Here is a 14,117-nt window from a genome sequence, read left to right as displayed (position 1 = left end):
TTGGGGTCGGTGAGATTTTTAAATGTTTTTAAAAAAGGTCTCTTAGGCTCACTAAGGCTGCATTTATTTGATCAAAAATACAGTAAAAATTGTGAAATATAATTAGAAGTTAAAGTAACTTTTATTTTATATATATTATAAAATGTAATTTATTCCCATGATGTCAGCTGAATTTTCAACATCATTATTCCAGTCTTTAGTGTCACATGATTCTTCAGAAATCATTCTAATATGCTGATTCGCGCTGTTTAATATTCCCGTGGAAACCATGATACATTTATATTTCAGTATTTTTGATGAATGGAAAGTTCAAAAGAACAGCATTAATTTAAAATGGAATTCTTCAGGTAATAGCTGAAGGTCAGAAAGGATCAAGAAATCTATGATGAAGAAATTATCAGGAAAAATGAGCAAGTAGTCTATATGATTTTTCCACCACTGTTTTTTGTAATTTTTTGAAGCCATATGATCAGGTAGTGTAATTAAAAATATACAGCTCTAGTAAAAACACTTTTATTGTATAAAAAAGAACATTGTGCTAAATAATAATTTATGTTCAAAATATCACATACTGTAGATTAGGATTGACATGATGGTGAGTACATGGTGTCAAAAACCCTCTTTAAAAGGAGAGATCTGAGAAAGACATTTCTGGCTCTGTTTTACACTCACATGATTAACGCTTATACGCAAATTACAACGTTGACAGTTTTTTTTTACTCGCTTCTTGCTGTCAATTCACGGCTTGCAGAATGTTTTGAACGTTTGCCATTCACGGCCACTCATCCAGAGCTCATGTGCCAAACCAGAGCTACTGAGAACATCATGTTGATGTCATGTGCTTCATTCTGTGTCTCCTCAGGGTTTGCAGGAGTATGAGGAGTGGAAGTGGTACAATAACCCCACCATAGTGGAGGTGTTGGAAGAGTTCCCGTCCCTCCAGATCCCCTCCACCCTGCTCTTGACCCAGCTACCCCTCTTACAGGCACGGTACTACTCCATCAGCTCCTCTCCAGACCTCTATCCGGGAGAGATCCACCTCACTGTGGCGGTGGTGTCCTATCGGCCCAAAGGTAATGAAAAAAAGAAAAGAAAAACCAGAGGGGATCGCAAAGGGGTTGCTTTTTCATAGTTCAGGAAACTTAATAATGTTGCTTATAATTTAAAAAAACAAAAAAAAAAAAAAAAAAAAACAGTAAAAATGCTACAATAAAAACCTTTTAAGATGTTAGCTGTAAGTTACCTTGCCATATATGGTGGAAAAATGGTTAAATGGTTTACCATTGCATAATATGTAATGTATGTAATATGTAATACAAGCAGTGTTGGGGGTAACGCATTACAAGTAACACGAGTAACACAATCAGATTACTTTTTTAAGTAACAAGTAAAGTAACGCATTAAAATTTAAAAGTAACGCATTTTAAATTTACAACAAAATATCAGTTACTTTTTCAAATAACTAACGCAAGTTACTTTATTTTCCCATTTATTGACTGACAGCTCTCCTGTCCCCAGGTTGAGAGAAAGAGGCGTTGTGTCACTAAGCTGTGTGAACATGATAGTTATTGCAGTTCTAGACTAAATGTGAGGATACATTTACTCATCTCACTTGCACAAAAACAGATTCAGTATTCCTCAAAATGAATAAAAACAGTGAAATCAGAAAACTCAGAACTGAACGCAAACCTGGACTAATTAAATGTTAAGTAATAAATATATACTTTATGCATTTAATCTCACTTTATTAACCTATGTCTTTGTTGCTGACCTTCAGTGTTCCAATTCAACCATACTAATAACAAAGTCCCTTTAAGGCAAGTCATTTCACTCGGCGGCCATCTTTGAAACGCCTCTTGGGCATCCTGGGCATCATGCAATCTCCTTGAATGGGGAAACATCAAATTCTCCAAAACTGTTCCCCAACCTTACGATTAAATTTCATATTTGAAATCACCAATGAAATCTAACAACAACCGGCTCATAAATTTAGTTTCTAAGCGCTCGAATCATGACAAAAAAACTGTATTTTTTAGGCTGGATCAAGCTAATGCGCATGCGCGTCTGACTGTTTCTATAGAAATCGGTGATTCTAACGGCTGCTGAAGTGACGCGACGACTTTACCAGTCGGCGATTGGCTCTTATTTAGAAGGTGGGACTTATTGCGCGTTACACTTTCTCCCATTCAAAACAATACAAGTGACACGTCTTGTGTTATTCTATAGTCTTTGCTAATAAGCAAAATTGACTTAGATAAACATCACTTTTTTTTTGCATTTCCTTCAGCATGAGCTTATTCTTTTCACTTTAGGTGTGAAAGAGCCTTTACATTTGCCAATAAAATATAACTTTGTTTTTTAATATACAAAAAAAAAAAAAAAAAGCTACTTTGCATAAAAAGTAAGATCATTTGTTACTTTTTTAGGTATTAATGCAATATTGTAACGCATTACATTCCACAATCACACACAAGTCAAATGAAGATCCACCGCTATGCTCCTCATACCAGAATCCAGTACAAAGACTATAGAATAACACAAGATGTGTCACTCGTATTGTTTTGAATGGGAGAAAGTGTAACGCTCAATATGGCGGAATAAGTCCCGCCTTCTAAATAAGAGCCAATCGGCGACCAATAAAGTCATCGCGTCACTGCAGCAGCCGTTAGAATCACCGGTTTCTATAGAAACAGTCAGACGCGCACCTCTGAAACATGGCAAAGAGACGCGCATTTAGGTCTGCGTATGCGCATTAGCTTGATCCAGCCTGAAAAATAAAATTTTTGTCATGATTCGAGCGTTTGGATAAAACATTTATAAGACAGCTGTTGTCAGATTTCATTGGTGATTTCAAATATGAAATGTAATCGTAAGGTTGGCGAACAGTTTTGGAGAATTTGATGTTTCCCCATTCAAAGAGAAGGGACTTTGGTCCAGTATCTCTTAAACATATTTTATTAAATTGTTATGGTTTAAGTTCTCGCAGGAATTATTTTACTATACCTATTGTTTTTTGGTTTTTTTAAAACCTGTTACTCACCATGAAAATAGCCAAGGAGGCTGGCATGGTGTTAAAACACCAATCGACCAGCTGTTATTTAGTAAATGTTTATTGCATTATTTTAGTGTCTTGTGTTTCACTGACTAATGGTGTTTTTTTCTTTGATTGCATGACACTGTGCACATTTATACACAAGTATTGGCCTTGTTTTATGGACAGGCCACTTATTATGAACTCTGATTCATCATGTGATTTTCTGTTTTACCACCTGCATTATTAAGGTGATTATTAGTATATTTTAAGGCAAAAAGCAGATTTTGATAATTCAAGTAATAATACCTAAAACAATGTGACTGTGTTATTTTCTGGCAACCACAGCTGCAGTTTTTTTAATCATCAATTTAACAGAACATTTTTTCGAGTGAGATTTTAAAATTACTTATAAAATTACTTGTAAAAAAATAGAATCAAATAAAACAGTATGTACCGTATATGTATGTACTCTACATCACAGCTAAATTTGATTCTATCCATATACACCACAAGCAATAGCAAACTCATATTAAATTGCATAATAGACATTATATACCTGCAATTAACATTTTTTTTGTTTGTTAGTTTGTGGGGTTTTTTTTATGTCAATGTGCAGAGATACACTGATGTAATAAGTGATTTAAGCAGTCTTTCAGAGACCCTCTATTTGATGAAAGCTAATGGTCACCAGAAACACATTTGAGATGCAAGTTTGTACCAGGTGTTAACAGTAATGTATCTCAGCTGATCACTTTAACACCAGATGTTCAAAGCAGGTGTAAACAGGACCTGATGTTGTGTTTAACCAATGCAATCCACTTCACAGTGTTTTCCAGTGCTTCTTTGTCACTCATTTCAAACTGTGAGTGTCACACTAAACAGCCTCTCACTTTCAATGACATACAGCCTGAAAACTCACATTTCCCCAACAGCGGTATCGTATGAATAATTGGGTGCTTAATAAGAGACTATGAACTTAATTAGCAATTTGACTGAAGTGCCTAATGAATTGTGAATAATCTGTATTGTCAAAAGAGAAACCAGGCTGATTGTCTGTGGTATTAGACTGTTCATCTAGTAACTGCTCATTTATTTTAAAGATAGGGACTACATAAAAATTAAAAGATCAAATTAATTCTAGATCTACTCATTTGCTGTTAAGCCTTTTTTGTTATCATGCGCAAAAGAGAGAAACTGTGATCTAATCTCTTTTCCACATTTTTAATGCATTGTAAACATGTAATTATGTGCATAATGGCGTAATTGGCGGTTAAAATATAGCAATTTCACTCCATTTGAAGCAAGTGATGTCAGCCCTGTGCAGTCCTAAATTGCCAGGCATTAGATCAGTGTCAGAGGATGTCAGGTTAAAGGATTATGTGCTTTATTCCGGATAGATGGAGAGGGTCCCGTACACCATGGAGTGTGTTCCTCCTGGCTCAACAGCTTGGAAGAAGATGATACGGTGCCATGCTTTGTCAGAGGGTAAAGCGTTTATACACTTCTCACATATGTCCACTGAGGGTAGTTTTCTTGTGGATTTGATGGAATCAAATGATGTATTTTGTGTTTCAGGGCTCCAACATTCCGTATGCCTAAAGACAGCCAGGTTCCGTGTATTCTGATTGGTCCAGGCACTGGAATTGCTCCATTCAGAAGTTTCTGGCAGCAGAGACTCTATGATATTGAAAATAAGGGTATGCTTATTATTGCTTCTAAGTTTAAATTCTAAGTTCTGAGAAAGGAAAGTGTCTTGGGTTTGATTAATTTTTTACTTTGTTATTTAATACATTTTCAAGTGTGACTTTTCACACTTATATATGACCCTGGACCACAAAACCAGTCATAAGTCGCGAGGGTATATTTGTAGCGATAGCTAACAATACATTGTATGTTTCAAAATGATCGATTTTATTCCATGAAGATATTTTGTAAATTTCCTACTGTAAATATATATAAAAATGTGTTTTTGTGAGTGTATATGCGTTGCTAAAGACTTTATATGGACAACTTTAAAGGTGATTTTCTCAATATTTAGATTTTTTTTGCACCCTCAGATTCCAGATTTTCAAATAGTTGTATCTCGGCCAAATGTTGTCCAATCCAAACAGCTTATTTATTAAACTTTCAGATGATGTATAAATCTCAGTTTTAAAAAATTGACCATTATGACTGGTCTTGTGGTCCAGGGTCACATATGTGTTCTATTTTTTGTAGAAAATGTATTCATTTATTTTATTTGTCAGTTGTTTTAATTGCTGGAATGTACAAATGTACAAAATTTGCATTTAAATTTCCTGAAAAGGGTCAAGCATTGTTTAATTAATTTGTTATCTAATGCTGTGATATTCCATTACTTTTTATAGAATAAAATGAAATAAAACGTTTATTTATTTTTATATATTAATTTATTTTATTTATTATTTTGTGGGTATAATATATATATATATATATATATATATATATATATATATATATATATATATATATATATATATATATATATATATATATATATATTTATTATACCCACAAAATATATATATATATATATATATAATATAAATTTATTATTATTTATCATTTTAATTTTAATCATTTATTTATAATTTTAGGATTAATTGATAATTTGCATATAGCACTAATATACTTTGGCATTTGTCACTGAAGGGATAGTTCACCCAAAAATGAATATTCTGTCATCATTTACTCACCCTTATGTTGTTCCAAACCTGTATGAGATATTTTGAAGAACGTTGGTGTAACCAGTCAGTTGATGGTAGCCATTGACTTCCATAGTAGGAAAAAAAATTACTATGGAAAATTACAATGGCTACTGTCAACTGTCTGGTTACCAACATTCTCACCAAAATATCTTCTTTTGTGTTCAGCAGAAGTAAGAAACTCATACAGGTTTGGAACAACATAAGGGTGAGTAAATGATGACAGAATTTTCATTTTCGGGTGAACATTCCTTTAAAACTTAATTTTGGCATGTTTTATTTGACCAGGAATCAAGGCATGCCCCATGATCTTGGTTTTCGGTTGTCGGCAGTCACAGATTGACCACATTTACAAGGAAGAGACCATCCAGGCCAAGAACAAGGAAGTGTTTAAAGAACTTTTCACCGCATACTCCAGAGAGCCTGGGAGACCAAAGGTGAGAATATTATGCCTTGGCAAATATCAGTGAGGATATTTCAAATCCATTTATACTCCAGCATTAGTGAGGGTTTAGATAGATTGCCCATGTGAATCATAGAGATTAGTGGGAAAATGAAAAATGGAAAATGAAAAAGTCTAATTTTTCCTTTAAAAAAAAAAAAAAAAAAAAATTCAGTGAGCAAAGCAAAGGCTTTCTGACTTATCAAATAATAGTCAACTCTTCATGTACCATGCCATGTGGCTCAGATGTCTATTCAGTCCCTTACCTCACAATTTCATATTCTTTTCTCAGAAATACGTCCAGGATGTGCTTCGTGAGCAGCTGTCTGAAACAGTGTACAAGTATCTGAGAGAAGAAGGAGGACATATCTACGTCTGTGGGGACGTCACCATGGCCGGAGATGTGCTGAAAACAGTCCAGCAGATCTTTAAACTGCACGGCAACTTGACTCTGGAGGATGCCGGCTTCTATATCAGCAAACTAAGGGTCAGATCCCACTTTTTTCAAAACTTTACACTATAGCCACTATTTCCCCCAGACCTGTTGCTGTCTGCGTTTCCATCACGGTCTAAAGTACCATGAAGATAGTCTGGTGACGTAGGAGTGCACGCGACTTTCTAGTTCCCACTGGATTTCGTCCTCCGCATATAAGCTTAATAAAGCCTGAACCTCATTGTCAGTCCATCGTTTGTGTTCTTTAAACTACATTGTTGATTTGAATAGCAAACAACTCTTACTGCACGCACCGCAACAACATTTTTAAAAGTGGTGGTTGAAATAAATTGCTGCGTGGAGTCAACCAATCAAAATGCTGCGTTAACTCAACCAATAAGCATGTTGAGCGCCCAAATCCCACCCCCGAAAGTTCCTGTTTGCAAGCAGGGACTTTCGGAGGGGGACATTTTTACCTGGAACTTCATTTAGACCCTGGTTCCTGTGATCGAAACACACAGAGTACCAACCCAAAGTCCTTAGTTCCTGGGGAAAGTTTCTGTTGTGGAAACACAGCTTATATTTAGTGTTATATTTGGCCATTTATTTAAAACTGACGCTTTGTGTGCAAAGGTAAATCAAGTACAAGGTCATCTGAGAAGTTCCAGTTACTTTTTTCAAACTGTTTTCTCCTCTTTCTTATTGAAGGATGAGAATCGATACCACGAGGACATTTTCGGTGTTACTCTGCGCACTTACGAGGTCACCAACCGTCTAAGGTCGGAGTCTATTGCATACATCGAAGAGAGCAAGAAAGACACGGATGAGTAAGTCCTGTTTGCTTCTTCTTCATCCATCTCTCTCCTCGAGTTGCCTTGGGTTATCCGTGCTTGTAGGAGGACCTTGTACTGTGTAGATTACTGTAGATACTGCCTCTGGACCGGCATCACTGAATGCCAGCGGTAACCATAGAGACGGAGGCTGAGAAGAGGCTGCAGCGTAACAGGATTAGTGAGAAGAGAGTGGCTGTGCTATTCTCTGTTTGTGCTCTTACAGATAAGAGCTTGTTCATTGCACACTTGCTGTAAGAGCGGAGGGAGGGAGAAGTGCTTTAACCGTAGCGCACTGAACTGGCCTTTTCGCAGTATGGCCACCATAGTTCCTGTGAGAGGTGTCACTTATTTTGATGTTTTATGATGAAAGTCCTTGTATTGGAGGACGAGAGGTACCTTACAATCTCTCGCCATGTGTCATCTGGTACTCTGTTGGACAGTGGGCAAAATTGAATAAATTTATATTTATATTTATTTATATATATATATACATATATATATATATATCTCAATTAATCGCATCTAACATAAAATATATATTTACAAAATATCATGTTTTACAAAATATGCTTTTATCAATATATATATAACTTTTATGTTAGATGCGATTAATCATGATTAATTGATTTGACAGCACTAATCACAACATAATTAAATATCATCATGAAATGTTGCAAAGAATGCATAGAATATGAAATGTGAGCATGATTAAAGCATGAAAGGTGTTTATTATTTGAATTACTTTCATCATGCAGATTTATTCATCAAATTAATCACAATTACAGCAACACATTTTCTTAAGTTAAATGAAAAAAGGCATGAAATATGAAAAATATACTACCGTTCAAGAGTATGGGGTCAGTAAGATTTTTTAAATGTTCTTGAAAGTCTCGTCTGCTCACCAAGGCTGCATTTATTTAATCAAAAATACAGTGAAGACAGTAACACTGTGAAATATTATTACACTAACATAACATAAAACTTAACATAAAATAACTGTTTTCTATTTTAAAATGTAATTTATTCCTGTGATACAAAGCTAAATTTTCAGCATCATTACTCCAGTCTTCAGTGTCACATGATCCTTCAGAAATCATTCTAATATGCTGTTGCATTTAATTATTATTAATTAAAATATAAATCTATTAATTATATTTTATATTTTGTGATTGATATATATACTGTATGCATACCCTCTCTACCCCTCCCCTTTTTCTCTTTTTTTTTATCTCTTTTAATCTTTATTTTCTTTCTTTTACAGGGTGTTTTGTTCATAGTTTCATTTTCAGTCCATATTGCTGGTTTTTGCTCATAATCAGCCAACCAGAAGCATGATGGGACACCAACCATGATTCGGGAAAACTGTGCCAAGTTTGTCCAATTTAAAAACGGTTTCTTCTTTTCCTTTTTCTAAATGGAATATTTCATTTTCTTTGCTAGGTCTTGTTTGATGTGCATCTCTATGATCAAATCTGTATTAATACAAACACCTTTCACTTGAATTTCTAAATGCACTTTTTTGTGTGTCTTTATGCTTTGTCCTCAATGGGCTGCGTGCACTTAGACATGGCCTGCCTTTTTAACATGTAAGCAAGATCAGTGGCTTTTCTGATGTACAAACATGCATAGATATTGACTTTTGACCATTAAGAGATGGGAAGCATTTGATTTAGTTAGTGAGTCTTGGGGTTATTATGCATATTATGATCTGTTTTTATTAAAGACCAAGTCTCTATCCATGATAAAGAGAGGATGTGCTAGCATTTACTAAGGGTGAGTCATCTTTAAAAGAACCAAACACAGACCAAGAGATGAACTGAGTAGAAACATAACCAGTTCGCTTTGCATTCACACTGTTCTTGACCTTAAAAGTGGGTTCAGATCTCATTTCGGTCCATATTAGTTCATTTTGGTTGTGAAAGAGTCAATTATATTATCAGTTATATTAATTTATAATATTAATTTGTCTTCTTCCTCCTCTTCTTCTTCATAATAATAATATTTTATATTCAATTTAATATTATTATTATTATTATGATCATCATGATAACACTTTACTATAAGGTCCCATTGTGCAATGCAAAACACGTTACAGTATTTATTCACCTTTGTTAATGTTAGTTAATAAAAATACAATTGCCAATTGTTAGTACAGGTCCACTAAATAATATTACCAGATATAACTTTTGTTTTTTGATAATGTAAATGTTGAAATTAACATTAACTAAGATTAATAAATGATTTAGAAGTATTTTTGATTGTTAGTTTATGCTAGCTTATGTATTTAACTAATGTTAACCAATGGAACCTTGTTTTAAAGTGTTGTTGTTGTATTATTTGATAATAAAATAAAAATAAAAATATATAATATAAAAATTATGTTTCAAAATAGAAATCATCTCAGGTTACGCATGTAACCATGGTTCCCTAAGAACAGGGAACGAGACTCTGCGCTGAAATCACGCTATGGGGAACGCCACTCGTGACCCGTGTTCGAAATGCCAAGAATCACACAACTCCAATCCTATTGGCCGGCGACAGCCTATGACGTCAAACGGCGCCAACCGTGACATATAAATTGAGCGACCGAGGAAGCAGTCGGACACCTTCTTGTCTTTGAGGGACTGTTCCGCAGGCACCCCTAAGCATGGCAGGGAAGCGCAGAGTCTCGTTCCCTGTTCTCAGGGAACCATGGTTACATGCGTAACCTGAGACGTTCCCTTTCGAAAGGGAACTCAACTCTGCGCTGAAATCGCACTATCAGGAGCGATATACCCACGCCGCCATGCTGAAGGAGAGTGCATGCCCAAGAAGTCTGAACAAACGTCCGGCAGTTCCAGACAAAACCGGGAGCAACTCTCCAAGGCTGTCAGTGACAGCATTCCCTACAGCCAACAGCCCAAGCTGAGCCTAAAAGAGGCCTTCAGTAAAAGGCCTGCCAAGGCTGCTAGAGGCATCTGAGACCAACAACCCGTGGGGAAGTGGTCACTTAAAGGGAATTTGGCCAGGGGGATAAATTCACCCCTGACACCACCAAGGAATGGTGTCCAATGCGCAAACTCCGAAAGAGGAGAGCAGGTAAGAGCGACTGCGAAAGGGCAGTGAGCAACTCAAACCCACACACAGAGATAGGCATCCTGGAGAGCGGAACTCAGTTGAGCACTATAAACCCTCATACTGAGGGGAGTAAGACCACTCATCCTAGGATCTACTCAGCTTCTGATAAAGTGCTGAGGAGGCTGTGCGCTAGAGCACCCTGGTACAGGGGAGCACAAACCAGCCTGGGGCCAGTCTGAACGGGAGACTTCACAGAAGTCTACAACCAATGACCAGCTTAGGGAGCTAAGCACAATTACGCAGTCAACCCAGAGGGAAGTACGAAGCTCAACCTAACAGACAGACCGTACTGTAGGCACATAACCATGGAGGCCAAACAAAAGGGGCCTACAACATAGCTAAGAGTTCTTACAATGAACTAATATCACAACATGAACCCAACACACAGGGTGGTATTCAGGATGGCCCATAAGGCCATTCGACGGAAAACATAGCATGCTAAGCGCACGACCAACCAAGTAATTAGGTAGCTGTGAGTGCCCACAAAACAGCCCGTCCAACACAAACCAACGAGCAGTGTACTCGGTAAAAGCAACCTTCTACTCTTTAAGCAAGAGGAGTTCAACGTACGCCATCATGTGCTAAAGAAGGCCCCATGGGCCTATAACCTCAGCAGACACGTGGCATCAGCTTGTGGCAGTGCTATCAAGCTCCAGGCAGAACAAACCGACTACAGAGGAGGTTAATGAGTCAGCCAGAGCCCTGGCCAGCCAGCGACATCAAATTCCCTTTACTGTCTTCAAAAACAATGTAGGGCCCGAGGGCCTACCTGTTACATGTGGCGTCAGCTAGCGGCCATTAAGAGATGGGCATCCCGGAGAGCAGAACTCGGCTAATCGCTATAAACCCTCGTATTGAGGGGAGTATAATCCGCTTATCCTAGGATCTACTCAGCTTCTGATAAAGTGCTGAGGAGGCTGTGCGCTAGAGCACCCTGGTACAGCGGAGCACAAACCAGCCTGGGGCCAGTCTGAACGGGAGACTTCACAGAAGTCTACAACCAATGACCAGCTTAGGGAGCTAAGCACAATTACGCAGTCAACCCAGAGAGAAGTATGAAGCTCAACCTAACAGACAGACCGTACTGTAGGCACATAACCACGGAGGCCAAACAAAAAGGGGCCTACAACATAGCTATGAGTTCTATAGAGAACTAACATCACAACACGAACCCAGCACACCAGGTGGTATTCAGGATGGCCCATAAGGCCAAAGAACTGAAAACAAAGCATGCTGTGCACATGACCAACCAAGTAATTAGGTAGCTGTGAGTGCCCACAAGACAGCCCATCCAACACAATCCGGCGAGCAGTGTACTCGGTAAAAGCACACTTTTACTTTTTAAGCAAGAGGAGTACAACGTACGCCAACACACGCTAAAGAAGGCCCCATGGGCCTAAAACCTCAGCAGACACGTGGCATCAGCTCGTGGCAGTGTTATCACGGTTCAGGCTAGACAGACCGATTACCAAGGAGGTCATTAGCCAGTTAACAAAACAGTCCCGAAAAGACGAGAAGATGTCCGACTGCTTCCTCGGGCACTCCCTTTATACGTCACGGTTCGCGCCATTCAACATCATAGGCTGTCGCCGGCCAATAGGATTGGTGTTGTATGATTCTTGGCATTTCAAACACGGGTCACGAGTGGCGTTCCCTATAGCGCGATGTCACTGTTATACAGTAGGGGGCGCTATTACGCATCTTCTTAAAGAGTACAGAATCTCCAGATCAAAACACAGGTGAAGAAGAAGCATAAACAAAAACAGAAGCATTGCTTATGCACATGTAATCTAAAGCGATCATCAAACATTAAATAGCATATAAATCAAAACTGATTAATATTCTTGAATGAAATGTGGGACCCATGACAAGGTATAGGACTGTGCAAGCTTTGAGGGTGTTGATGGACTCGATCTATGTTTTGATCATTCGATCTATGAATCTGATCCTGACGAAGTCTTTCACAAAAATGCGAGAAAAACTTTCTCAGCTTTTGGTTCAAAAGGTTACTTTTTTACTGAAACTTACCCAAATTGAAGTGTTGACAAAAAAGAAAGCATGAAGCTAGAATAAAATGTTTGTAGTTGTATTTTCCCTTTGTGTTCTTTCCTTTGATATGATGTATGTTCAGGTAATTCAACAAAATATTCTGGGGGCCATGAAAGTTTTGTGAAAATGCTCAAAAATGCTGGCGCAGACTGACAAGTTTTTAAAAAAAATACTGGCGGGGATAGAGATAGAGTTAATATATGCCAGCATACCAGCTGTGTAGAAGACGCGTTAGAAAATCCATGCGTTATCACTTCGGAAATTTTACAGTGTCCTTGTTACACATTATATGCACTTATCAACAGTAAATTATGCATAATTACATGCAACTAACAGTAAGTACCTGTAGTTAATTAATATTACTCAGTACTTAAAGGTGCAGTGTGTACATTTTAGCGGCATCTAGCAGTGAGGTTGCGAATTGCAGTATAGAGAAGCTACAGTGGCCAACACAGGACAAAGATGTCATCGTCTGAGACAGAAGAGAATAGCCAGTCAAGCAAACATGCTCTGTAGAGCAGTTTGTCCATTCAGCGCTACTGTAGAAACATGCCGGTTTGAGCCGCACGATTAATCGTAAAAAATCGCAATCTCGATTCAAACACCCACGCGATCTTATTTATTACTGACAACGATTCGCCTGTGTCTGTTAAACCTTTGACAAAATTATACTGGAACATGCAAATCTGTGTTCATGCTGCCATTCTGAGCCAGAGAGAGAGGTTTTGAACCACACAATAGTAGTATTTCTGTTACAAATATTCAAATTATCACAGAAGTACTGAGATTAAAGTTTAAAGTTAGGATATAAACACTGATGTCTACGATAGTGATCGAAATAGAGCAAAACACCTTTTGAAATGAACATGGCGCTTCAAATAACGATTGTATTTATTACATCTTATGCCACTAGGTGGCAACAAGTGACTGTTAAAAATGTATTGTCATTGAATCATCCATTCAAAAGATTTGTTCAAAAACACTGATTCATCCAGTAATGAAACAAGTATTTATTAAATAATTCATTTAAAATAAATTAATAAAAAAAATTCCCAGCAATTAATATTTTGTCAGAACCTCTAATGAATTCCCCGTTATTTTTAGTTGTATATCCAGAATCATGGGAGAATCGTGATCTTTATTTGAAACCAAAAAATCGTGATTCTCATTTTTTCCAGAACCGTGCAGCTATAATGCGGGCACAAAATGGCAACTTAACACGTAAGGAGACCTGCGGTGTATTTAGCTATCATTCTAAGGTAATAAAAACATAATGGTTCACTATGTAAGGTCTTTATACACTACTGGAAACATAGTTACCTATATTATATTGCAGTAGATCCTCCTAATTCACACATTGCACCTTTAAATGTATAATTACACTGGAACAAGGACCTTAAAATGTCATCACTGGTTACTGTGCATCTGAACGTGCTGAAGTGGTTAGTTGTAAATGTTTGTCTTGTTAACAACTAGCCCTCAATAT

The 14,117-nt window shown here is 37.3% G+C and overlaps 1 protein-coding gene across 1 annotated transcript in view; it reads left to right on the top strand.

The window, feature by feature from the left end:
• nos1 (nitric oxide synthase 1 (neuronal)) overlaps window positions 1-9,854 on the top strand; it is a 52,424-nt gene extending 42,570 nt beyond the window's left edge. Inside the window, exons 21-27 of the mRNA XM_067405500.1 lie at window positions 863-1,073; window positions 4,432-4,519; window positions 4,610-4,731; window positions 6,046-6,194; window positions 6,492-6,686; window positions 7,341-7,459; window positions 8,727-9,854. Coding sequence (XP_067261601.1) covers window positions 863-1,073; window positions 4,432-4,519; window positions 4,610-4,731; window positions 6,046-6,194; window positions 6,492-6,686; window positions 7,341-7,459; window positions 8,727-8,742 — 900 coding nt within the window. The 3' untranslated portion in view covers window positions 8,743-9,854. The remainder of the gene's footprint in view (window positions 1-862; window positions 1,074-4,431; window positions 4,520-4,609; window positions 4,732-6,045; window positions 6,195-6,491; window positions 6,687-7,340; window positions 7,460-8,726) is intronic.
• The last annotated feature ends 4,263 nt before the right edge of the window (window positions 9,855-14,117 follow it).

This window comes from Chanodichthys erythropterus, chromosome 13 (assembly GCF_024489055.1).
Source record: "Chanodichthys erythropterus isolate Z2021 chromosome 13, ASM2448905v1, whole genome shotgun sequence".
Taxonomy (NCBI): domain Eukaryota; kingdom Metazoa; phylum Chordata; class Actinopteri; order Cypriniformes; family Xenocyprididae; genus Chanodichthys; species Chanodichthys erythropterus.
Note: the sequence above shows the minus strand (reverse complement) of the source record. Positions and strands in the feature narration are given on the sequence as shown.